At 37.6% G+C, this 26,643-nt stretch overlaps 1 protein-coding gene across 1 annotated transcript in view; it reads right to left on the reverse strand.

The window, feature by feature from the left end:
• Positions 1-23,321: 23,321 nt before the first annotated feature.
• Positions 23,322-26,643, reverse strand: part of SH3YL1 (SH3 and SYLF domain containing 1) — a 35,645-nt gene continuing 32,323 nt past the window's right edge. The window contains exon 10 of the mRNA XM_009482157.2: positions 23,322-23,521. Coding sequence (XP_009480432.2) covers positions 23,322-23,521 — 200 coding nt within the window. The remainder of the gene's footprint in view (positions 23,522-26,643) is intronic.

Consider the following 26,643-nt stretch of genomic DNA (forward strand, 5'->3'; position numbering starts at 1 on the left):
AGGCTACAATCTAGTGTTGAATGTGTTTGCATACCAGCCTGTAAACTTGCAACCCTCATTCAGGCTATGAATCAGATTGCAAAAGCTGATGTTCACATAACTAAATATTCTCCAAGCCAAATGCCATCCATGGCTGCCGCCTGCCTCGGCTTGCTGTGCTGGAGGGGTTATTCATAGCACTGAACCCAGGAGGGGCTTGGGGGAAAGAGACTCCCCAGAAGCTGAGGAATAGCAATGAAAGAACTTCTGGCATGAAATGCAAATATTGGTGCCTTAGCCCTTTGAAAGGGGGGAACGATGGGGAATTTCTGTGGTGCTGGGTCCGTTACCTTCTTTCTCTGTAGCCTACATTTCTCTCCACTTATAAAAACGATCTAAGAATGGAATAGCAGCAGAGCATTAGCATGGCTTGCCTTTCGGGATGGGAAGATTTGGGTCTCCTTGCCCAGAATCTCACGTTCTGGGTGTAGTGTAAGCAGTGCCCTCTGTGCTCAGGAGCTGTTGGCAAAGCATCACCAGAAATATGTGGCATTCGAGCATGCAATACAAGTTCTCAAACGTGATCCTGATGCTTTGGTGCTCCTCTGTGTCTGTTCCTGCATACTCCCAAATGCTGAGATGCTCTTTCTTCACATTCCTTGTTCCTGTTGAAGGAGCAGGATGCAGGAGCTCAGGGTGAACTGAACCTGAACTATGCTTTAAACAGGTCATTTGAGTTAGACCTAGGTAAACAGACTAGCTGAGGCTGCTAATACGTCCTTTAAATGTTTGTTTATTTACTGCATTCCAGTGGTGTGGCTTACACACTATCAAATCTACTTTTGTCAAACTCAGGAAGAAAACCATTCTCCTCTGCACCAAGAGTCTGCAAGCCAAGTTTCTTTCTGGAGCAATCTTGAGGGGCCGATTTTTAGATGTCCAGAAATACAGGTTTATAAAGGAAAAGCAGTGTTTCTCAATGCCCTACATACAAGTGGGGATTGCTACATTGCTTTAAAAAGCAGAAACACAACACAAAATGAAATCCTCTAGAAGATGTTAATAGTAAGTTTTTCATCTGTTATCTTTGAAGTCTTTCTTTTCCTTAAATGAAAAGGAGTGAGGGAGATCCCACTATCTTACTGGGTATCAAGCCTACTTGTCTGAAAATTATTTTCATAAAACCTCTGTTAGGGTTCACATATCCTTACAAGTGTAACTATTTTTCTCCCAAAAGCACAGTCTTTGGGTAGCAATTTCATACAATTTCCTGAGATGGTGTACGTGAACATAAATTCAGAATTTAATTTTTCCATATTGAGAAACTTCTACTCCTAAAATGAAATAGCTCATCAGTTTTCAATGGGAAGACTGTGTAGAAAAAGAAGAGAGCTGACTTACGGATATGAGCATTACCATATACAAGATGGTAGACAGTCTTAAATAGTTCACCACAGTTCAGCCGGAGGGATCAGATGATCCCAGAACACTGAGAGAACTGGCACACAGAGCTGGAAGTCTGGTAGAAACCATTATAAATACACCCATCACATTGACCATGGTAGCTTTTGACTAGAGAATAATAAACTTACTAGCTATATTTAATGAAAGAAAAGCACAAATCAGGCATCTGCCGGTCTATTTGCCAGTATTCGTGATTTCAGAACAATTTTGAAGAAAAACGTAAATAAAGATGTGGAAGAAATGCAACAATACTTACCAAATATGGATTATTCAAGGCTTATCTGGCAGCTTTTGTGATAAGCTATTCCTGGGTGAGGGTGATGAACCAAAGCCAAACTATCCAGACTTGTCTAAAACACTTGCTATAGCCTTTGATCATTTCCTATGTGAGAACCGAACTGCGATGGAGAAGATGAGGAAAATGGAAAGTGATCATCAGGAAGGAAATACCAAATAGGGAGAAAGTGAGATGTTGCTTCACGCGGGTATCTATGGAGCTGAAAAGGGTTTTTTTTTACAGAGACTGGTCATGAGATGGGGCTGATTTAATATTTTAATTGATGGTCTTCCCATACAAAATGGGTAATTACAAACTTTGCTGGAAAGGCAGAACACTGAGAAGCATTACAAGCACAGCGGGGGCACAAGATCTGGATGGTCTTGAGACCTGAATTTATAGAAGTAGGGTGAGTTAACAGCACAGAGTGGAAGTTAGAGCACCAGGGGACTACAAATTAGCTTCAGAAGTAATGTCTTTTAAAGATTAAGCAGTGGAACGTCCCCAGAGTTCTGATGATGAAGTAAAAACTGACTTTAAAAAGTCCAAAGGAGCACTTTCTTTCTTGCTGAACTGTTCTCAAAAATGTGGTTTTCCTGAATGAGCTTGGGTTTCATGATATATTTACCTGCTATTCTGTTTTCCTTCTTCAGTGGCGTATTTTTCTTTCTCAGCTTCTGAGTGTTTTGAAGCTATTCTCATGACAATCACTGAGAAGGAAAATGAAAACCATAAAGAAGTAAGAGGAAGATCTTTTGTGTTTCAAGATAGCAGCAAAAATGAGTAACCTGCCTGCTGAATTTTCCTTCGCCTTTTGGCAGGATTATGCAAAAGGCAGAAGAAAAGGACTTTTTTCAGGGGTAAGGCAAATGTTTGCTAGAAAAGGTAGCTCCTACACAGGGTTTCAGACAGCTCGACAGGGCTATGCATTTTCAGTGATGCACTAAAAGAAAACCTCAGCACGTATCAGTAATGGAGTTACTGAAGGATAAGGGTGCCCACGAGCACTGCTGCATACATTCAGCTTGCAGGTGGGCTTAAGCAGCAGCTTGCGCAGGGTGAGACTGAGGCGAGGAATGATCTTGCCACATCATCCAGGTCTCTTGTAACACAGTTCCTGGACCTCACTTGTGGGAAAACTTGTTTTTGGGGGTACCCACAGGCAGTCAGGAGGATTACACTAATCAGTGCAGGTGCAGGGGACAAGGTCCGAGTAGCTTATTGAACACGCTCGGGAAGAATCAAGGGGGTGTGTTTTCTTCTGGTGGGGATTTTTTAAGGGCAACCTGCCAAGCATTTCAGCAGCTAATTACATTGGGAGTTTATTTTTTGAAGTGTTTATAAGTGATCCAAAAGGAGGAGGTTTGATTCTTCCACTTGACATGTGCCAAATATAATTGGAACGATCACACACTGGTCAATCTGTGAACAAATTGGATTTGCAATTTTGGCAATCACCCGGCTTTTGAAAGGCCCTCTGGAAATCAGGATGGCTTGTTTCATGCAACGCTGACAGTTTGTGCATAAAAAAAGAATAGAAAAATAAGCACTTTCTTGCTAGACAAATAAGATCTAGGACAAAATCTTACTCTTTTGAAGTTCATGGCAAGATTCCCATTGGCCATGATTTCACCCCAAATCTTTCAGCAGTGAACCTAGTAGTTCCTAGTAGATCTGCAGAAAAATGCTGTGAAATGTAATCTCTTAAAGTTTTCTTTTCTCCTTGCAAGCATTCCCAACAGTAAATACTGTGTAAGATCAAGCTGACATTGTCCTACCTGTAAAAAAAAAAAATAATTTAAAGAAATTAAGAAGCAAGGGAAGCCAGTCCTTTCTTCAGGTCAATGCCACAATGGCAGGGGAAATGTCTAAAAGGACTTAAAACAAAGGATGAGGACTTTTTCAGGCCTGTCTTTGATGGTCTTTTCTTGTCCAATGAGTCCCTTAACTTTATCAGTGCCTCATTCTGAAAGACTGGCTCAAGATCAGTTGTTTCTGGTAATTTCTGTGCTTGTACTCCTTATGCACTCTTCTGATTTTTTTTCATCCTTCCTGTTTTCAAAGTCTGTGGGGCTTACTTTTTAAAAACCTAAAAGGAGAAATGGGAAATAAATAACAATTTCTTGTTGTGAATTTTGCCATTTCATCTGTTCCCCCTATTTCTCTTTTCTTATATTTTTTTTATTTTAGTATTTTCCCCATATTTGAATTAGAGATGAAAAAAATACAAGACTAGAATCTCTATTTTTTTTTCTTTATAAAACTACTTCATTTAGGCCCTAGTTCAGCAAAGAAACTTAATTTCCTGTTAAATTTAAGCATTTATTAAAGTCCAGTGTGACTTAAGCACATTAAATTTATTTCTCAAGAGAAATGGAATATATCTATGTATCTTTCACCTATACAACATGAGACTGTGCATTTCAGATTGCCACTGCTACTATCCCGTAACCTTCACTCTAGGTTCTCCTACTATCAGCTCGGCTCTTTTGACTCCAGTGGGAGCAAGATACACTTCTTCAGTTATTTCTCTCCATGTCAGATGTTAGCTGTTAGAACTCAGGACAAAATCCAAAGCTCAAGAGCAGTCATTGACTTGTAAACCCTTCTCATTGATACATATTTGCCTTTGCCACAAGGAGCAAAAACTCAACAATTACTTAGTCTTCCTAAAAAATGTCTTTTATACCTAAAAAATGTCATTTGTGCATGGTATGTTCAAAACCAAAGAAAAATTACAAGTTTTTGTTCAAAGAAAATAAAAGGAATCCAAACCTAAATACACTGTTGTAAATGCAATGTGTGAATACAGACACGAGGATGCACGATTCCTTTCTAATTCAGACTTTGAATTTTAATGATTGCAAGTTCTTGTCAATGTAACAGTGGATAAATAAAATGCTTTCAAAACTGTTTATTAATCCAACTGCCTAGCAAGAAGCTCTATGTATCAAAAGCCAAGTTAGCTATTGCTCTGCTGGCTGCCACTGATGACAAAGTTTAGACTGTCTGAGAGCAAGACTCCCACTGAAATGAACTGAGCCATCGGAATTCTGCATTTTTGAATGGCAGCCAAACTATACTGAAAATTTGCTTCTTTCATGAAGACTTCATCCCTTGGTAAATTTTATTCCATAATGTGAAGTACAGATGCTCAGTTAATGACCAGGTAAACATAAAAATTTAAAAGCATAATCAAATCTGTGCAGCTCATACACATGTTAACATTTTGACATCGCATAAATTTGTGGAAAGGACTATTGGGTTATGTAAATAAATGAATTGTGTCAATTTTCTGTATTTACAGAATCCCCTGAGATGTCAAAATATTCTTTGTGCTTCTCTTTCCAAAAAAAAAAAAAAAATCTGGGTAGCTAGGTGTGGCCCTGTAATCATAGTAGTGATGTGCCACAGAGGTATCTAAGAAGAAAAGTAACAAAAACTGTCTCTTTCCCTCTCTTGCCTGTGTGCTAAATTCTGCGTTGAGCTTAAAAGAGTATTTTTCTTTGATTCTGCAAGGAACTGACTTGATATACCAAAAGTGAGGGAGAAAAAATATTCCAGGACAATGAATGTGAAGAAATCAGTTTTTTACTTAGTTCTGATGGGTTTTGGAAATCACACGCATAAGGGGTAGATGCACAAAGGCCAAAAGGATTCATTGAGATTTGCATTGCCCATTGCTTACATGTTTGCTCACAGCTGAACGCTTTCTATTTACTGGTCATGCCATTATCACAGCAGGCTCGCCCTGACCAGCATTTGGGTTGGCTATTAATAGTCCACAGGAGGGAAAGTTTTGCTATCAAAAATTACAAACAGCCTTGCTTGAGACATCAGTTTTCCTGAGAGGGCTTCCACGTTTTAACTGTATTTCTGGATTCACAGAAAACTTCACAGATTTCTTAGTAATCCTTGTGGAGGGGCCTTGCTAATCTCTGTCTTGTGCCAGTTTTATGTTTTTGGCTTTATGGGAAGAGGATAAGGAGAAATAAAAGGAAGTTTACTATCACGGGGAACTCAATAGAACAACAGACATCTCTTCTATTTATCCTTAGTTTATGGGAGCAAATGGACTGTTCAGTTCTTCTGCTATCTTTCTTCTAGGTCTTAAAGATGACTCCCAAAATAAAATGAGGCTGACACACCAACTGTAAAACATTGTGATGAATTAATCGGTGGTGCAAGTTTTCTGATACAATCTTTTTTCACTCTCTCTATTCTACAGCTTTTTTCTAAGTTCATGCCTTCCCTTCCTATATTGCCCAACTCCTTTTCCCACAAATTCCAATGTTGTCTGACAGTGCCACTGCAGCTCCTCTTTACTGAAGCAGACTCACAAGACCATGTTAGCTGGTTAGATACTTATTTATCCTCTCTATTTATGTGGAATCACAGGATCTTCTTCCAGTAGTGACATATCCCTTACTCCTCTCCCTTTGTCCCACACGACTTGGGCTTTGACTCTTCCAGCTCCATGTGCATGAGGAAACTGGTATCTGGGCAGTAGCACTTGTATGTCTCACAAACACTTATCAAGAAGCCTTGATCAGCTTCTCATATTGTCCCAATGATATTAAGTTAATTTAGAACATTTAAAGTGTTAGGAAAAAAACCCCAAAAGATAAGAGGATGGTAAACATGGGTACTCTTGAGCTAATTTAAAGCCCACTGCTCTTCTTGCTGACATTGATGGTATCTTTTCATCTGTGATTTGCCGGGGGCTGTGACCGCTGTAACTCTATGGATGTTGACACATTAGCCAACAGCTCTGTAAATCAAATGCCCTTTGCTTTCCCCCAAACTCTTCAAATATGTTCAGTGAGGCAGCTCATTTCTTAAAAGAAGAATGTCCTTAGGCTTTCAATATAAAACTCTCTAAAGTTAATTCCTAATGATTCCAAGAGCAGTTGGATCAAACCTTTTTAACATATAAGCTATTTTAATCTAGTTTCCTATGTTTTTTGGGGGGGTTTGTTTTGTTTTGTTTTTATTTCAGCAGCTATTAAAGGACTTCTAGGAGCACAATGGAAAAGCAGCAAAAATCAGCCTTTTCTTTCTTGCATTCTTCTTTTTTTTCTTTTGTGATGAGAACCTCCTATTCTGTATTCATCATTCATGTGATACTTCTACCTTCCACAGATGTTTCAAGTTAGACAGGATATGTAGCATCTGTATAGTCCCACCAGCAAACAGCCAACACCCAAACTTGCCAAACTAGAAGGTGCATTTTCTTGGCCTGGTCTCCTGTTGGCTTTGCACCTAGTAAGCACAAACTATGGCCATTTTTAGTGTCTCTAAGACAGACCTATTTGCTGCCTGTTTGCTTTAGGGTAAGCCAGGCAGATGCTCAGGCAATGGTGCATTTCTAAAAAAAATGGGCATGTACATGACAGAACCTTTCACAGACTTCCACTCTGCTGTGGAGGAGAGCTGCTGCCTTCACTGCTCTTCCCCCACTGTGTTCCCACAGTACAGATGCTTATTTTAAATTTTTCCTTTCCCACATTCTTGCTTCTTTTTGATAACATACATATAATTGTGAAAATATAAAGGGGCCAAAGGTTTGCTTTTGGAGTGATGGAGGCCTAGGAGAGCTGGGGTTTACCCAAGATGGTAAGTCTTCTCTAGGATACAGCTTCAATTATCTTGTGGGCACGTAGCAATATTACAACTAATTTGCTTTCACCTTCTTTAACACCATGGAGACCATGGGGACCTCAGCATATTACTGTGCTGTCCCCTAAAATAAGTGACTAGTTCAAAATGACTGCACACAAGCAGTAATTTGAGCAGTGCTGCCAATGTACCAACACAGAGAATCTAACAGGAGTGGTTTGGAAATACACTTCCATCTTCCAAACATGCCTGTGTTCAGTTAGTCCTTGAAGTGTTTTAAACACGAGACGTTCCTCACATTGCACATGGGGAAGAGTAAGTAGCGAGGCTGGCTCAACCAAGAGATTGTATCTGGCAAGTGGCAGATTGGTGAGCTGGATGGACACAAATACCCAGCTTTTTTCTCTCTGCCTGCTGCTTTGCCTTTTTCCCCGTCTGGCATTCTGGTCCTTGGTCACTTCTTTTTGTGAAAAAGGTGTGACCAAAACTTCATCTTCTGGTTTAAGAAGATTACGCTTTATCTCCTGCTACTATCTCTGCTGTGAAAGCTTTATATAACACCTGATTTCAGGAGTATAAAAGACAAGGTTGTCCAACTTGAGAACAACACCTACATTTGCCCAGAGAAGATACGGTTTTAACAGGGGTTACTGACATTTCTGTGCTGACCTTAGAAAATCACTTTATTCTTCCTTAAATGGAGAATTTTTCTGTGCCACTTCACTCTTGCTGAGTACATTAACCTGGAAGTTTATTTAATCTATAGGGACGTAATAGACTTCTTATAATAGAGAGCCACATTATTTGGTTTGGATTCATGGGGTGGCATTGGTAAAGAAATTACACCCAGGCTCTCAAATTAAAATCAGGCCTACATCATATCTTCACCCTGAGTTATATCTGGCAACGTACAAGTATTCTGAAAGTCATGGTGAGTGAACAGACCTCGAAAAAATATGGATACTCCAAATGTTGATATCATTGCTGTAAACTTTTTCATTGCTCTGGTATTTGGAGTACTCTGCACTGTTTAATTTGGGCTATTAACATTCCAAATGAAAGTAGCAAGAACTCCACCATAAGTTTATCTTTCTTAGACTAATCTTAACATGCACCCAAGTCTCTGTCTAAGCTTTCCAAGAACCACATGGTACGGTTATATTTCAGAAGCACATTATCTGTGCTGTCTGCTTTAGCCGTTTTACTGACACTGCCTAAGTTGTCCCCCTGGAAGCACCTACCTCTCTCCAGTGACTATGTAGGGAGTTTGCTCTTCTAATTTTTGTCTTCTGAATCAGAGCAAAATTAGATCTTACAGTAGACTAAACCAAATGATGCCAATATGTCTACCAATGTCAAGTTAGAGTTTTGATCCTTTAAATCTTATTCATGCAAGTAAATCAGCGGTGCTGCTTGTGGAGTGGAAGAGAAGCGAAGCTATGTTATTAAAGGTCACGGGACCAGGGCTACAGAATATCTATGGCTTTTGCTCCACTCAGCCTTAAAATTCCCATGCTCAGCCCCCTCCCTCCATTGCTGTATTTTAGCCAATTTCTAAGTAATATTCCCAGCACAATATAATCCTGAATTTCAAAGCAGGCTCCTATTTTTTTACAGTTGTAATAAAAGCACAGTTATGAAAATAAACATCAGCTAGTAATATAATAATGGTGGAAAGGGCAAGACACAATATAATCCAATCAAAGAGGTTCAGTCCAGCATTACTGCTTCACCAAATACTACATACAGATACATACACACGCAGAGGCACTCATAGAAACTGCTACACAGAGTCTACCCTTAGCTCATCCAGTCCCTTCACTTTATTACCTACTGATGCAGTAAAGCCTTTTGGCATTAATTTAATAAATGCAATGAATACTTATAAAAAAGATACTGAAGAACAGGATTTGAAAGAATCTTCTTTCTCTGCAGCTACAGTTTCAGCTGGCTTCAGTGTATTTTCCTTTAACATCCAAATGTGACACGTCAGTGCATAGCAGAAAGTTTGCATTTTCTTTACTATGGACAATTACTAGACTGTTGTACTGTTAGTGCAAGAAAAATCATGCCAGGTGAAGAAAAAAGGAAGGAAAGGACTATAATTATAAAGTGCACATTTACAGCTTTCTGTATCTCTGACGCACACATTCTACTGCAGGGATTTAAATCCCTTTTTACTTCAGTAGTTAAGTTTCTTTGCTCTGAAAGGCCATGAAATGCATAAACACAAATCTAAGAGCAATATGCATGAAAATTACTGAAAGACTGTAGGATGGCAAAACTACTGGGAACAGTAGAAGAAAAGTCTCAAGGGGCTGGAACACCTGAAACACACTCGAAGAAAATTTTATTTTCCCCATCCCATTTTTACTGAAATTATCCTTCAACCTTTTTTGACATTTTTTGGGGGAAAAAAAAGTAAATCTAAACACTTTCTATTTTAAATAGTTTAAAAGCCAGACAATTCTTGTGAAAGGGAGGATTTTGTGGAAAATTCCATTCTGCTGAAAAAATTACTTTTGTCAAAACCAAAAACCACAGCTGTGATTTAAAGAATCAGAGAAGACCACATACCAAGAAAAGCACATTCCCCTTTCAGGGCCCAGAAACTGGGACACTGGCCTCTGTACACTTTTCAATACTTATGCAAGGATAGTCCCTTGCTGTTGTCATTTCAGTTATGTAGGCCAGCACATGGTATGCAGATAGCTGTATGTCTTTGGTGGAGCTCTGGTAAAATGCAATGCAGGGAAAAAAATCTGTGGATGGGTAGCATAAGTGCTTATAGCATGCTGAATTTATAATTGTACAGCCTTTATTTTGAGGGAACTGAAATTCACAAGCTGGAAAAAATAGATTTGAATAAACATTAACTAACCCATACATCTTTCCCACATAAATAGTGGAAATTCATACTAACATATGATGATTTGTTTCGCAAAGCATAGATACCATTGACATCCTTGTGTGTGCAATACTTCACTTAAGGTTATCTTGTTCCAGTACTAAGTCCTGCAACAGATTCTTCACAATCTTTTTATGTAAGTTTGGCCATCATTTGAGTGGTACTTGGGCAGGTTTCATCTTGCTTCAGTAAAGGTGAGTTGTGTTGTACCTCATGAAGCATGTATGGGACAAAGACACAGTTTCCTTGCCCTCAAAGTATCTGCTGACCTCATCTGCTGAACTAAAGATCTGTTTAAAATATATTGTCATTTGGATTAAAGTTAATTTTGACACAAAGAACCCATGCGATATACCCGTACTATTTTAGGCATATCTAATTCATTGATCTCATTAGGAGTTGACCATCGAATTCCTTTAGCAGTAGAAAGTAGTGGGATACCCACAGTATTATTTTATGCAGTTATGCAAATTGAAAGGTTTTGTAGTGAGAAAAAGATAAAGATAACTATAGACAACTTGAGAGAGTTAAGTACAAGTGCTAGATTTAAAAGGGAAGATGCTATTTCAGGATGCCAGCCATGTTATACAGCTGTTTTTCTAAGACAGGAACACAAGGGTCAAAGGGACCATACAAAATCCCTTTGGGAAAGAAAGGTGAATACTTGATGGCTGCCTGAGAGGAAATGGGGAGCACACAGAAAGAGGGGGGAAAGAAAAAAGAAAAAGTGTAGCCAGGCAATCTGACAAGCACAAAGGCAACACTACACAGACTTTGCAGGACATACAAGCAAAGAATAAAGATTTAGGGGAGAGAGAGGAATAAAGATTTCTTGACTTTTTAACCCTTTCCTGCATGTATCTCTGAATGAGTAAGAGACTGTTTGAAGAAAGCCAATTCCGCATCACTGGTTATAGGTTCTTAGATTAAAAGATATTTTTTGTGGTGTCAAATACAGCTGAGTTTATCTTGTCATACCATTTGGAAGCAAAGAAATGCAACCATGGGATTCTGTTTAAGATTAAAAGAACTGGTGGTGGTCATCACCAGCTGGTGTGGTGATGATATTCCTGGCTACAAAAGGATGAGAGTGTAGTCTCATCTGGAGCCCTGACAATTTTCAAAAGCTTTCCACCATTTTCATTTATCACATTAAAATGTACATTGTTTTGCTAGACTTTCAGGTTTCAGGTCACACTCCAGAGCAAGAGTTCCGTTTTCCTTCGGGGTTGGGCTCGATGATCTCTCAAGATCCCTTCCAACCCAAAGCATTCTATGATTCTATAATTCTATGATTCCAAAACTTACTAAGGGTTGTAATATATATTCAGGAGCCAAGGCACCAGGAAGAATTAACCACATTGTTAATGCTTTCAGTTGAGTCTACTTACCTTTCACTGCACCATGCAAGTAAGTATAAATACATGCTGCAAAGGATGACTCTGTCATGGAAGGTGGAATCCATATTCAGTTCCTCAGGCACAAAGAAGATACATGCATAGGAAGAAACATCTTTATGGTTCAGTAAAGTGTAAGTAAAGTTCTCTAGTTTTTGAGCAGTGCACAGGACAATTACAGAAAGGAGGTATAGACCCCGGTGACCCATTTCCAGGAGGAAATGTGACAAAGGTGTTGAAGAGACCCTGAAAAATTTATTTTCTTCCAGAAAATCAATTGGAAAAGTCTTCAACAATTTTTGAAATAAACTTTGATATGCTCCACTGCCCAAAATTGTGTTTCCACTGAAGCCAATGGCAATGATCTTGCAGATTTCAGTGGCTATAAAATCAAGATGTGACTGTTGATACAGAAGATAGTGCTACATAATTTATTTTGTGCTTAGAGACATCAGACCAGATTTGTTAAGATGTTTTAGTTGCTCAGCTGCCATTGAACTAAGTAGAGGCAGGCAGTGTAATAATACTCTCCTGTTATAACTGAATCAGATTAGAGGACTTAAATCTTAAAGCCATTGTATAAATCCCTATGATCAACTAATACTTCAGATCACTTAAACAGATCATGCTCATATTTTCAATTCAAGCAGTAGCCTCAAACATACAATGATTTTTTCATTCAAGGTTATATGTTCATTATCTATTGGTATCTGTTTTCTTGGTTTAGCTTTTGTTACCTGCAGAAAACTTGGAAAAACAAACTATGGAAATTATGCATTTATTTAGACATGACAGAATTTTAAGGCTTATTACGCTGCTAATTCCATTAACTTTTACTTATCTCCTAGTCTACATTGTTCAGACACCTATTCTGGTTTTCACAGCAGCTTATAAAATACTTTCATTAAAATCCAGAAGGGAACTCTCCATCTATCATGGAGGTGCACGACTTTCTTTAAAAACAACAGCCTAGGCTTTGCTAGGGAAGAATGACTTTTTATCTTTGTGACAGAAATCCCAGCTGACAGCCCTGTTTACGTTACAGAAAATAATGACTGCTGACAGTCTCAAGGACCACCCAGTGGGTTATTTACATTTGAAACATTTGAAATCAACTCTGTTTAGATAATGTTTCAGTTTTGCATCTGGCTTGCCTGCACATGTTGCTTGTACGCTGTATTAAAGTTAGTACATCTCATTGGAACTCTAATCAATAACATCCAAGTTTCATACTGCCAGCCAGCATCTATTAATGTGAAACTGCTGAGTTTCATGCTAAACATTTTGTTCATTTGTATTTTGGAGCCCAGTTGTTACCAGAAAACTCTTCATGCTTAAGAAAACTGGCATTTTTAAAATGTAAGTGAAAAACATTTAGGCTTTTTATTCTGATATCTCCCTTAGGAGAAGAATATAAATATAATTTTTTAATATTATAACATGTAAAAGAAAGATATTCCAGGCTACCTGAGTTCCCTTAGGCTTGGTATGTTAGATAGCATCAACAATTAATAGATTGTTCTTAATACATTAAGATAATCCATTTAGCAATGTATGATTTCAACAATTTTAAGAAATAACTTTTCATGAGATCTTTATTTTCTTCACTTCAGGAAGTTCTCTTTTCAGCTCACTATTTTCCATCTCTTTTTTTTGCCAAGAATATTTCTAAACTGATCAAGAGAAGAATAACTCGAAGGGTGTTCTACTAATCTAAAACAATTCTTGGAATATCAAGTTAGATAGATATATATTTTTATCCAGCATTGGTCTTAGTACCAAAAAAGGCAATGATGAAATAAGCAGATAGCTTGAGTGTGTCAAAACTAGCAACCAAGATTAATATCCCGTATTAATTCCTATTACCAAAGTAGATATGCACTTACATTGCTGTTAATTATATCTTTCCCTTTCTTAGATTTTCCATTCTTCATTCACAGTGGCAGTGATCCATAGTTTCAGTTCATGTTCCAGTTTGGAAACTTTTCTTAATAGGATTCGAAATTGTGTCTCCTTGCTTAATTTAGTAGGTCATGGAGGAAAAATCATACTTATTTCTGAAATGCAAGAATAAAGTATTTATATACAGAGGTCATCCTGAAGGATTGCCAACAAAATGACATTAGGATGACCGTTTCAAGGAACAAGTTAATCTTCTCTACTACAGACTCCAGAAACCACTCTAGAAGGCGTTTTATGCAACCTACCTCTCTCGACTGACTGCTTTGGAAAAACAGACATCTAACTTGGGAGGACTCCTAAACCTACCTGAACAGGTACCTGAAAGTAGATGGCACAAATCTAGGTGTATTTTCAAAAATAAAAATGCTCTTTCGATGATGTGGTGGTTGGTGCTGAATAACCTTCCCCTCCACTTCTGTTTTTCTTTTTGTTTTTTAACATTTATCAGCAATGCAGCAGTAAGTGCTACTCTACAGAAGGGGACCTCTGTGTATCAGAAGAAAAAGTCTTGCTACAAGAGGAAAATTCTTGACATCATGATATATTCTAACTTAAGCTAAGGTAATGTTCCAAACCTTGAGAAGGCAAGACAAGAAAATAGCTATAGGATTTTACTTTTTATGTAGCAAATTCTTTTTAAGCTATCCAAAGAGCAATTGTGATCAGGAATCTTCAAAAAGAAAGTCTCTTTCCTTGGGCTGCCATGTTCATGACCATACTCCAAAGGATCTATAGGAAAATATGCCAGCAACCTGCACAGGATTCTGCAGAGAAGGTCAGGGCTGCTTCAGAGCTTCGGTGGTAACTAGCTTCAAACATGTGAGATGTATGGGATGGCTTTTTAAATGACAGAATTAACTGACCAGAAGAACACATGGACAGTAATACAGGAAAAAAAACTTAGCATGGACTGATGCAAAGTCACTATCCTTTCTTTCATGTCCAGAGAAGGGCAACAAAGCTGGTGAAGGGTCTGGAGCACAGGTCTTATGAGGAGCAGCTGAGGGAACTGGGGTTGTTCAGTCTGGAGAAGAGGAGGCTGAGGGGAGACCTTATCGCTCTCTACAACTACCTGAAAGGAGGTTGTAGTGAGGTGGGGGTTGGTCTCTTCTCCCAAGTAGCTAGCGATAGGACAAGAGGAAATGGCCTCAAGCTGTGTCAGGGGAGATTTAGATTGGATATTAGGAAAAATTTCTTCACGGAAAGGGTAGTCAAGCATTGGAACAGGCTGCCCAGAGAGGTGGTGGAGTCACCATCCCTGGAAGAGTTCAAAAAACAGGTAGACGTGGCACTCTGGGACATGGTTTAGTGGGCATGGTGGTGTTGGGTTGATGGCTGGACTGATGATCTTAGAGGTCCTTTCCAATCTTAATGATTCCTAGTTTTTACTTTCATGATAAATAATCCAGCCACCAAGCCAGGAAACATGAAATTATTACTCTACCCTTAATTGGTTTAGTGGTGGACTTGGTAGTGTTAGGTTAATGGTTGGACTGGGTGGTCTTAAGGGTCTTTTCCAACCTAAATGATTCTATGATTCTGTGAATGTGAGCTACTGGAAAGCTACATTAAGAGTATGCATTGCTTGAGAGTGTGATGGCCATGGAGAAAATACTGTTTGGGTTCTCAGAGGCATATAAATATATCAATAATCTCTGTCTTACACTGTAATTTGAGCAGCAGCCTGGCTCCTAGTAAAGTCAGCAGAGTAACATAGATTTTAAATAAATATAGCACCATTTAATGTTTAAAGTCTACCTCAAAGCTACCAAAAGAATCCCACTGATGTAAAATCAGCTGGAACAAGCCCAAGTATTTTCAGCATTGCCAGAAGGAAACAAGGGGCTAGTCTGAAAAGCATGAAATCAGATATGCAAAAAAAGTGATCCAAAACACATCAAACACAATCTTAGGCTGTGAAATCTTAGAGCAGCTTGTCCCGGTTCACATTTGTAAAAATCTGATGGCTGACAAGAAACCTATTAGAATGAGAGACTGATGTTTTGAATTTCTGGCTTAACTGTGGCCTTAATTTTGACATCAAATATGACAGAAAGAAATTGGAAACATCAAAATACAAGACACACTAAAGGGAATACCAGGCTGAGAGCAAGTAATAGCCTGAGACAGGTTTTAAAAGGTAATGGGCAGATCCAGTTTCCACAAAAAATGACCACCACAGAATATATAACTCAAATTAAAACAGTATTTTAACAGACATCTCCTCTGCTTAAAAACAGTTCATTTTGGCCCAGATTTCTGCAGGTGCTAAAATCTTACAGAATGGCACTTATTTAAGTGACTTGATACTTTAGTAATCAAAAATGTCTCCCAAGCAGCTGGAACTGTCAATCTGTGACAATAATTTTGCATCCAGGTGCTTTATTTATTTCCCTCAACAGCATTATCTAAATTTATTGTGAGGCATAACTCACATTTAATTGTGTAAAAATTAGAGTCTAAAATGATTTGAAACCCTTAAGAAAAGGATTTGACTAGCATTGGCATTTGGAAAATAAACTAAAAATGTCTGAAAGCATAAAAGACACTGCTAATATTGTGAAAGCAGAACGTTCAGAAACTCAGAATTCTAATGTTTGTTGTTAGACCATATATCTGATTTGACAGAACAACAACTTCCATTTACAGAATGATGTGAGAATGTAGGCTGCCAAAGCCAATTAACTGGTCTCTTCTTTTTTTTTTTCCCCTACTTAACTAACTATTTGGTACAGTGGTTAGCATTACTCAAGTGTTTAGAAGGAGGCCACAGGAAGGTTAGATTTAATTGCCCTGGACACTGTCAAACATAGTCCTTGAGCACTCAGCAAGTCAGATACTAAAGGCCATGCATAGCACAGGAGTACTACAAGACTGGAGAAGGAAACACAAGTGGAAAAGAAGAAGAGAGGAAGGGAAACTCTTTGCCTCAAAGTTTCTTAAATCATAAAATTAACTACTATTATTGTTTTTGTTAATGGAATTAATTGTATTCAGTAGTTTATGGAAATACTTCACACACTTAAAACGACCTTCATGCTCATATTACCACTACAGACAACGTCCTCAGGTTCAACAAGCAAGCAGCTCCTGGTTCTTCAGCTAGGCTGAAGAATCTTCCATGTGGTAGACAGCTATGTTTAGCTCCTCTAGGCACTGCCCGGCTTGCTTTTCTGCCTCTCATGTAGACCTTTGTATAAAACAAATTCTACTTTTAGGCTAGACATATGCATAAGTGTGCTAGGAGCATTTGCCTTTGCCATAACGTTAAATGGAAGGTAAACTTTGCCAGGTAAAAAGGTTCAAGAACTGCTTTTATGAAGGCAGATGCAAAGACGCATCTTAGCGATGCAGATGGCAGAATTCCTCTAAAGTCTACAGTTACAGGAATTTTTACTTCTAGTGTTAAAAAAAAAAAAAAAGACGGAGGTAAAGAACTACAGGATGGATCACAGGTACAAAAGAACATGTGGATATCAATCTACCATTAGGGTTAGTTCATCCACTTCTGACATTTAGGAACTATTTACACTTAATTTTGGATGAAATGAATTAAAACCCTTTCCAAAGACTGAAGTTTGCTATTTTTTTAATGTATTTTTCTTACACTAATTATGGCATGGGAAAAGCCCAAAAGGTTTTATTTGCAGTATTTCTAATTCAATTAAGAGCAAAAACCAATTAAAAACTCCAAATGTTTTCCCATGAACTTTTAGTGTTGGATGAATTTATATTCTCAATACAACCTAATATGATTTAAAAATGTGCTGGCCAAGTTTTTTAGAAATAGATGCCTATAGGTAGGATGTTGTGTCTATATTTAGGTAACACAGAAGAAAGGTCTACATTTCAAAAGTTCTCTGCATCTAAGTACCCACAAAAAATCAACATAAGCAGCTGCAGTTCAGCTCCCTTTAGCTAGGACAATTCTTTTAAAGATCTACTGCAAAGGGTACATAAATTACTATTTTCGTCTTCCTTATGATCATATAGGTATAAGCTGTGTATAGCATTGGTAGAAATGCATGCGATATGGATTTAAGACCATAAAGTTTGACACAATTTATAAAAATCTGGTTTAAAAATTTGTGCAAGTATGATTAGAGCTACTGTAGAAACTTATTGAGCTTTTAAAGGAGACACTCAGTCATTTTTCAAGGAGATGCCAGTACTCAGTCCTGAGGAATTTCCGCCTGCCATCCTACTCCCAATTTATTAAGGCAAACAGAACATCACTGAGGAAGGCATTCAGTCCGACTGAGCTGGTCCTTATCCAAACATGGAGCCTAAATAACCACCCAGTGCGTGTGTGTGTATGTATGCACATATACAGAAAGAGTGAAACAGAACAGTTAATCAGGAAAGACTGGCCTGAGATGTTTTTGTGGAAGGTTCAATAAATGGGAATGTTTGGCCTGATATGAGAAGGGAGAGTGGGATTACATGTTTACTTGTTGCTGAAGAACTGGAGATACTAGCCATGACAGAAATTTACACCTACACCTAACAGAAGTATTTTTTTGGTCAGCAATGGCCTGCAAGGAAAAAAAGAATGGAGGAAAATGTCAGATCAGAAATTGCAGTTATGACCAAAGTTAATTTTTAAAATTATGAGCTAAAGTTAAATTACTAGTAAATTAACAGATTTTTGCAAAACAGATATTGCAAAGAATAGAATTTGAACACGCTGTAATTATGGTTTTGGTCATGTGCTTAGAAGTATCGCAAACAAACATAAATGGACAAAATTATGTTGGCTGTCAGAGATGTGTTAGGAATAAACTGAATAAGGTTTAGAAACTTTTTAAAATTGCTGAAAGCATAGATACCACTTCAAATAGTTAATTAAAGTGGATGCATTAATTAAAACAGATGTGGAAGAAAGATCTCTTGATAACAGTTGCATGCTGTTTCTCTTTAACAACTAGCTGATGAAATGCCTGTAAGAAAGAAAAAAACCTTCTTTTTCATTTTTCCCCGTGCATCTTGTATCTTTGGCTGGTATCAGGATAAAATGAGTACTTCGGGTTTTAAGCTAATCTTTATAGTTTAAAGATAAACTGTCCCATTATCATAAGCTGACTACTTTTCTTATTTACATCATTTGTTGACAGACAGTTGCCTAAATACTCTGAATACTGAAAATTCTGGAAGCGTGGAACTGTCAGATATTGTTTCACCATTACAAACATTATGTAAAGCTTGGTGTATTTAGTAATTACAGTGTTTTTCTGAGTTTTTCAATGGATTCTCCTTGCAAAACTAACAGACACAGTAGTCAGCTAATGTAAATTTTGCTAAATGCTGATATAAACCAGATATCAAGTCTTTTGAAGTTTTATTGTAGGGAAAGGGTGGATTTGAAGAAACTAAGCTGTCATACGTCTTGAAACCACATAAAACAGAGACAAAACAGTCTTGATAAAAAAGCTGATGAGGAGATTGTACACACTAGGATCTTCCTGTGAGTTGAACTCTTGCTGGATAGACTTGGTAGATAGTCTTGTTACCATCAGTGTATATTCTCCGGTATGCTTTTATTCTGGAAAAAACAGTTAGCTTGATGACCGTAGATTGGACAGTGAACAGCGTCAGGAGGAAAAACTTGCACGCACTGAACAAACTCAGACCAGTGGAGAAGCTACATTATCTTAACACATGTCTAAGGCTCCAGAAGCACCTTCATATAGGTAATAGAGGGAGCTTAGGAACAAATTAAAACTCAGGTTTGAAAATATGGGTAGGGGGAAAATACAGTTTAGGGAGACTATGGAAACTGTTAAAAGAGGAACAAAACCACTTCCCTTCATCTTCCTTCACTGGAAGCAATGAAAGCTATCACAAATGGATATAGATGGTAAGGCTTTAATCATCTTGGACTTGCCTCAAAACCCCCTGTTTAGCCCTCTAAACTATTATAAGGAATATCTCTGAGTCCATTGGAAACCAAGCAAAACCCAAATGCATACTGTGGGTGAGAATAAACAAGGTTTTCATTCTTTTTGTCCTTCAATTGTGACATTTACACAAGCTTTTCAGTCCCTGAAAGGATAAACCTTAGGCCACAGACAGCAGGGAAGATGCATTCAAATGCTCCTAGCAGGCAAATCATTTGATATTTTATAAAAGGCCAGAGTGGGTAAAAACTTTCTTGCAAACCTGCCATCAATATGTGTACATGTTAGTGAAAACACACCAGCTAGACATGCTAGAAGGAAGATTCTTTGTAGCGCACCTTGCAAAACTGATCTGCCAGTCTAGTGACTCATCACAACCAGAGAAAAATGCCTAGAGGTGTAATGGAAAAAAATATTTCTGGACACCATGGAATTAAAAATTTGAAGCCTGTAGTATGGTAATCCATAAGATTTCCTCCAAGAAAGAATTCTACCTTGACTATTTAGGATGGTGAAACATTTAATATTAAAATCAATTACGATTAAGTTACCTGATGATGTTGAACACAGAGCATACAGTCCTAACTATTACATTTTGGGATTACCTTGCTCAAAACAAAGCCTACGAAGGCTGCCATATCTAAAATATAGTCACAAAATAAATATGGAAAGCAACTGTATTATGTATAGAGAAATTACTATTGTCTGATTAACTGTGCTTGAGCAATAAAAATAGTTGTTCTATATGCTGAAGGTAACTGCTTATATGAGCAAGATGATGAATTGAACCTGTTCAACATCACAGCAGAATCACTTTGCCTGTAATCTCTGTACCTTTTATTAAGCATCCCGTTGAGGGAACCCCATGGTTCCATAACCCATTTTTTCTGTTCTAGTACAGATGCCTATTGATTTGGTCCTACAGACATTTATCCTACCAACGCCCCACTAAAAACCAGATGCCAGGCACCTCATAACTGGTCTACAAATGCATTTAATACTTTGTGCTAGAGGCATCATCTTCTTCAATATCTTCTCTTTCTTCTGGATCTGGGTCAGGCACCCTGTAGCAAAGGAACACATGGACCTTCTTTCATGAAAAACCTCTCTTACCAGAACATAAGCATCTCTTGGGTGCCTCTGTAGGTTTTTGTTCCTAGACTTACTGCAGGAAACCTGCTGCATAACTACCTGTTCCTTACAGATCTCTTAGTTTACAGAATTGTGCAGACTGCCTTTTACTGTAAAGCCCATAACTAAACCTACTTGGAATTAGCCTAAGCCCATTGACATGGTTTGATCCAGCCCGTGTCAAGGGCACGTAGAATCAGGCAGTAGAGTACTATAGCGCTTCAAGAAGTTTGACAACCAATGGCTTTTCTTTCATTAGACTAAGCCACTGAATCTTCTCTTTCCTATGTTATATTTAGAGGAAGAAGGGAATTTTCCAGATATGAGATACACTTCCCATTTAATATTTCCCTGTCAAAACATGGCTTGGATTTAGTAATTAATCAGTGCTATCCTGCAGCCTACAGACTATCGTGAACACTTGTATTAGACAACCCTCATTTTTCCCCAACTAACCTAAGTCAATCCAAGAAACTGAATTTACATAAACAGTAAAAAGATTGTACTGTGCAAGTTCATAAATCTGACAGTTTCATGGAAGCAGACACTTGAGATGAGTTAATAAGCTTTAGCAACCCTACACAAAGGCAAGTATACTGGCTGAAAAAGCATCCAGCATTCTGGAAATGACTAATGAATGACTACAGCACAATTCTGCTAGTGGATGCTTCAGCTTGTACTGTGTAACTAACGTGCAGCAACAGGGTATAATAAATACAGGAGTGATTCTTTGTGAATATGTGGCATATCCAGCTTCTGGGTCTGATATTATTATTAATCCTGTTCACTGAGTCTCAATATTAGATGATTTGGTGCTTCCTTGCTTAATAAGCAATACATGCAGTCTGTGAAAAACAGGCAAACACAGAATTTGCTTTCTCACCTCAAAATTGGCAGATGCTACAAGTCCTTCTAAAAGCATATATTAACACTCCATTGCAGCCACATCAGGTTATGTAAATCTTTCCAACTGGTTGGAAAATACTTTCTAAAAAAATGGATCTGTTTGGTGGTGGTATCTGCCTGAAGACAGATCACGTACATCTGTCTTGTCTATGAGGCAAAGAATATGAAGGATTTTCACTGAAAGGTAGTAAACACATTTGACTACAGTTTCAGTCTCTTCTGTCTCATTTTGAGTTTGTTTATCAAAAATGTGTGGCTCAGTCTGAAAGAAATCCAGAAACTTTTGACAATGAGTGGAGTGGAATGATTTTTGCCAATGAGTGGAGTCGATTTCTGGAATGATCCAGAAACTTTTGCCAATGAATGGAGCGGAATGATTTTCTAATGATGATAAGACTTCCTCTATACTAGGCTTAACCTTGCACTTCAAATGGGATAACTTAGAGCTAAACAGCACCTGATAGATTAATAGGTCATAACAGCAGATCAACTGCAACTTGGTTGCTGGGAAGACCACACATACTAATTTTCTATCTGATACTCATGGCACTGTTAGAAGAAACAAGGACTTAACAAAATATATTTTTAAGTGGGGAAAAGCCAAGGCTGAAGAAGCATAATTACCATCTTGGCCTTAACTCCATGTAAGAGGCAAATTCAGCATATCCAGCAATGAGAAGGAAACTAAACTAGTTCTCAAAAACTCCAAGTCTCATTCTCATCTCTGCTCTGATTTGTCACATCAACTTTCAAGTCAATATCTGCATCTGTAAAATGAAGTTGATTTACAAAAATACTCAAAAATTAAGTTAAAATTTGAGAAAGATAATGCTATACATTACTACCACATATATACTACAGAAATATCTTCCCTATCTTACATTTAATAATTTACTCTATTTACTCTGTAATTTACTCTATTGTGCTCTTTCCTTAAAGATTAAATATCAAAAAAATCTTAAATGGGAAGAAGCAGGAAGAATTGTGCAAGCTCACTTGTGAACCAGGCACAGATTTCTCTATCTTGCTTTCCATCTGTGGAACAAGTTCCTACAGGACTCAAGGGACATCATAAGACTATATATTTTCTGTGAGGGACTATTCATGCATTTTATTAAACAAACTTTCAGAAGTGATTAAATTCTTCAAAGATAAGGACAGTATATCAGAGAAGCTGAACTGCTTTACTGTTACACAGTTGTTTAAAAAAAGGTCTTTGTATGCCTAGCAAGGGCAAATATTGGGGTCCAGACCTGAAGTAGTTACTAAGAAAAATTGCAATGCCTAAAATGACTTTTAAAACCAAGTATAAAAGTAATTTCTTCTGCCATACCTGCAAAAAAAATCTGTGTTTAGTAAAAGTAAAGAACTCCAACTCAGAGATGGTTTGAAGCAAATTTGAGAGCATTTATTATAGAAAGAGACCATAAATTATACTATAATAGAAATCAGTATTTTTTCAGCATGTCTAGTTTTGTTTGTCACTTTTCCCCCATGTAAACAATAAATCCATAGAGCAAGACAGAATTGAAACTAGACAGAAATAGGAGTACTTTTTTATACAGCAACTTGCTCAAAAATAAAACCTCACCATAAATTGACTATCACCTACTGTTTATTTAAGAAATAAGTTTAAGGGAAAGTTAAGGTCATTTAATGCATTTCAATTTTGTGTTACAATAGTCTTGACCAAGAATCTCATTTTAATAAAATCTGATAAAGTTAAAATATATTTTTCAGTGTATATACATTGCTGCTTCAACATTTTCTTCTATACCAATTTAGTTGTTAGTTATGGCAACATAATTGGCTGGGAAGATGCCAGTTTGTCCTCCTATTCTTCCTTCCCACCAATCAAACTGGGAATCTGTTTTGGTTGTGACTGTGATTTTGTCTCCAGCTTTGAAAGTCAAGTCACCCGGCTGTTGTCCTTCAAACGAATAAAGTGCTGTCACTTCTACTGGATTGCTCCACGAGTTACCTGAAGTGAAAGAAATTAAATAAAAAGGAAATTACTAGACTGCACATTCAGTAAGTCCTTAAACATAACATTCTTAAATGACAGTAGAAAACAGTGATAGACACCAAAATAACTTACCTGAGCATATAAACCGCTGATAAAAAACCCCCTTCGTTTGCACTACATTCTTAGGTAAGTGTGGATTCTAGCCTACCAGCACAGGCTATTTAATAAATATAGTAGTACTCTACACAAAATAAAGATCAGCACTTTTTTCTATATGCCTCATAAGGTCAAACAGAAACAGTGGGAACAAAAGCGGTGCGTTGAAGAAAGTGTGAGTACTTCCTGAAAGACTCCTGAACAGAACAACTTTCAGGTTTTAATTGTGGTATGTATTCCCTGTGACAGTTTCTTCATAGAAATTACAAAACTTAAAGCAAGGATTTTATTTTTTTAACAATATTCATAATATAGGATAACAAAATAACCACAGCACTTCCTTTCTCTTTCCATAGGGTTTGCAGTGTCTAGGATTTTGGTGTATCTAGGACATTGAACGAAACACACGAAACATGCTAGCGGTAAGAATGGATTATGGTTTGACACACTGGAAACAACTTGGCTCGCATAGCAGCATTTTAGACCACGTATACAAATGGCTTTTATTCTCTCCTACATAATACATAACTATTTCAGTCCTTAACTGGAGTTGGAATCGTGCCATGAGTCTTCTGATCTAGAGTTAAAATCACCCAAAATCTTGGATACCATTATCCATCCCCCACTCCTGTAGACGCTTTTTTAGTCCGTATCTCAATGTTTATTACTATTGAACTTTCAATCTAAGTGCATATCTTCCATTTGCTAATAATTATGTTTGCTCTCAATTCCTTTAACTGTCTGAACTATACAAGGTAGATGCATTTGTTTAATATTGATTTAGAAAACAGTTAAATCTCTCGCACGAATGCATCTAAAAGTGAAAAATGGAAGGTGCAATGGAAGACTAGTTAAGAGGAAATAATGAAGATGTTTACACAGTCAGGTGGAGAGATTTCAGGATGTATTGCTCATATGGACATGATGGCTGCACAAATGCTCAAGCATGCAAGATTAAAGGCTTTTAGCATTAGCTGCACCTGCTTGCTGCCAGAACTGTGCTGCAAAAGGGGAAACCCAAGCTCCTCTTAGTCTACACATTGCAAGTACAGAGCTAGAAAGGATGGTGAGAGAAGCACTGATGGAACTTTTCTTTTGGCAGTCTGTCGTCAACAACCAATACCCACATAACTTTTCTTCTAGTTGCTTTTATCACTTTAAAAGAAACAGAAAAAACTCCTTTTGCCCCCAAGCCTCCTAAATACAAACTGTAGCCAAAACAGGACAGACAGAGAATAATAGTGGACTATAAATGTATGCATAAAAAGCATAATTTTTTTTTCCCAGCATCTGTCAATATATATGTTCATCCATAGGCCAGTTCTTTCCCTTCATGATCTGCATTTATAGCAATCATCAAAGCTTAATACAAAATTCTTTGGCCATGTGCTGGGAGAGTGTTGGTTGCAGGGAAGTCAAATGCTGTCTTCCTTGATTACACAGTCACTCTCTCCTGATATCTATATTCATGATCTGAAGTCACACACCATTATTTCTTATGATGTGAAAACAAAACCAGATGAAAATACCCATGTTTATCAGGTCCTTATCTCCATCAGTTACTCCTACCAGAAAAAAGCAGCAAGATATCTTTTCACTTTCACACTTGAAACCCTGACAGACTGAATATTCAGCAATTACATGATCTTCCTCCAAGAATTCAAGCACTTGATGTAGTCAGGATGATATGATGTGTTCCCATGCAAAGTGTGGTTTGAAGCTAGATATTTTGGTTGAGGAAATCATAGCAAAACCCACAAAAGACGCTTTGACTTTTTACTCCTAGTTTTAATTGAAGAACAATAAGAAAATACTGTGGCTCAGGACTCTTAAGGTGCTAAGGCATGAAAACAGTTATGACTCAGTTGCATATAAAAAGGAAGATGGGGTGTGTTTTACCCCTGTGCCACAGTCAGACAGCACACATGGGTAAAAGTGCATTTTATGTTACAATGAAGGCTACAAATTCTTATACTTTGAGTTCTTAACCATATGTGTTTCCATCACCTAAATGTTCAAATGGATAATCACTCAAGAAGAATTAGAGTTACTATATAACTGCCCAAACTATGTTAATATACTTGGAAAAATTAGATAATTGGCATCACAAAAGAAGAGACTGAAAGTGCTAAAAGTGACTGAGAGTGCTTCTTTTCATTACATTCAATAGAAGAACTGTCACCCCACTTTAATATGCTGGACTTGTAGCAATGGCAGCAAGTAGTAGTTATCTCCTCCATGGCTGAACTTGCATTAAAGAGTAAGACTGTAATTCCTCTTACACCAACTACTGAGTATACTAAAATTGGTTCAGTAAAAGAAGGAAGAAATGAAGGGAAACTAGGCACAAATTAAAGCATGAAAAGGTGGAACAAAAGAAGTTCATAGAGATATTAAAGTGTAGGAGTGCATCTGATGTACCACAATCATGCCTCCAATCAGTTTGCTCTGCCATATGAACAAGACTGTTTTATGCGTTTCCCTTCCCACTTTTTGCCCCTGTGTACATGTATCTTTCCAAACATACAGAAACCTCAGAGCACTACAGCTGATTATGAACATTGATTTCTGAGTCCTTGCCCCATTTACTACCTGCTATCATTTAAAAGCATTTTCCAGCTTTATTCCTGTCAGCTATCTCATAAAAATTCCTACTTAAATTTCCCTAGCACCTCTTTCCCATACCACGGTTTAATTTTATTTCTCACAAAGATTTTAATCTCTGTGCTTTACTTCTGTACTTTTGTAGCTGAAAACAGATAAAATGCATATTTATTGCCTCCAGATTGCAGCATCCCATGCCTCATATTTATATGGATCATCATAACAAATAGGTATCTTAAATGAATGCGCTGTTATGAAATCTACCACATATACTATAAGAGGGAGCTATTTCATGTTCTTGTTTCCTGATTTCAGTTTTACATAAAAGGGTTTTAAATGAAATCGTTATAGCCAACATGAAGATTGCTGAATGCATA

Source organism: Pelecanus crispus, chromosome 3, assembly GCF_030463565.1.
Source record: "Pelecanus crispus isolate bPelCri1 chromosome 3, bPelCri1.pri, whole genome shotgun sequence".
In the NCBI taxonomy this organism is placed as follows: Eukaryota; Metazoa; Chordata; class Aves; order Pelecaniformes; family Pelecanidae; genus Pelecanus; species Pelecanus crispus.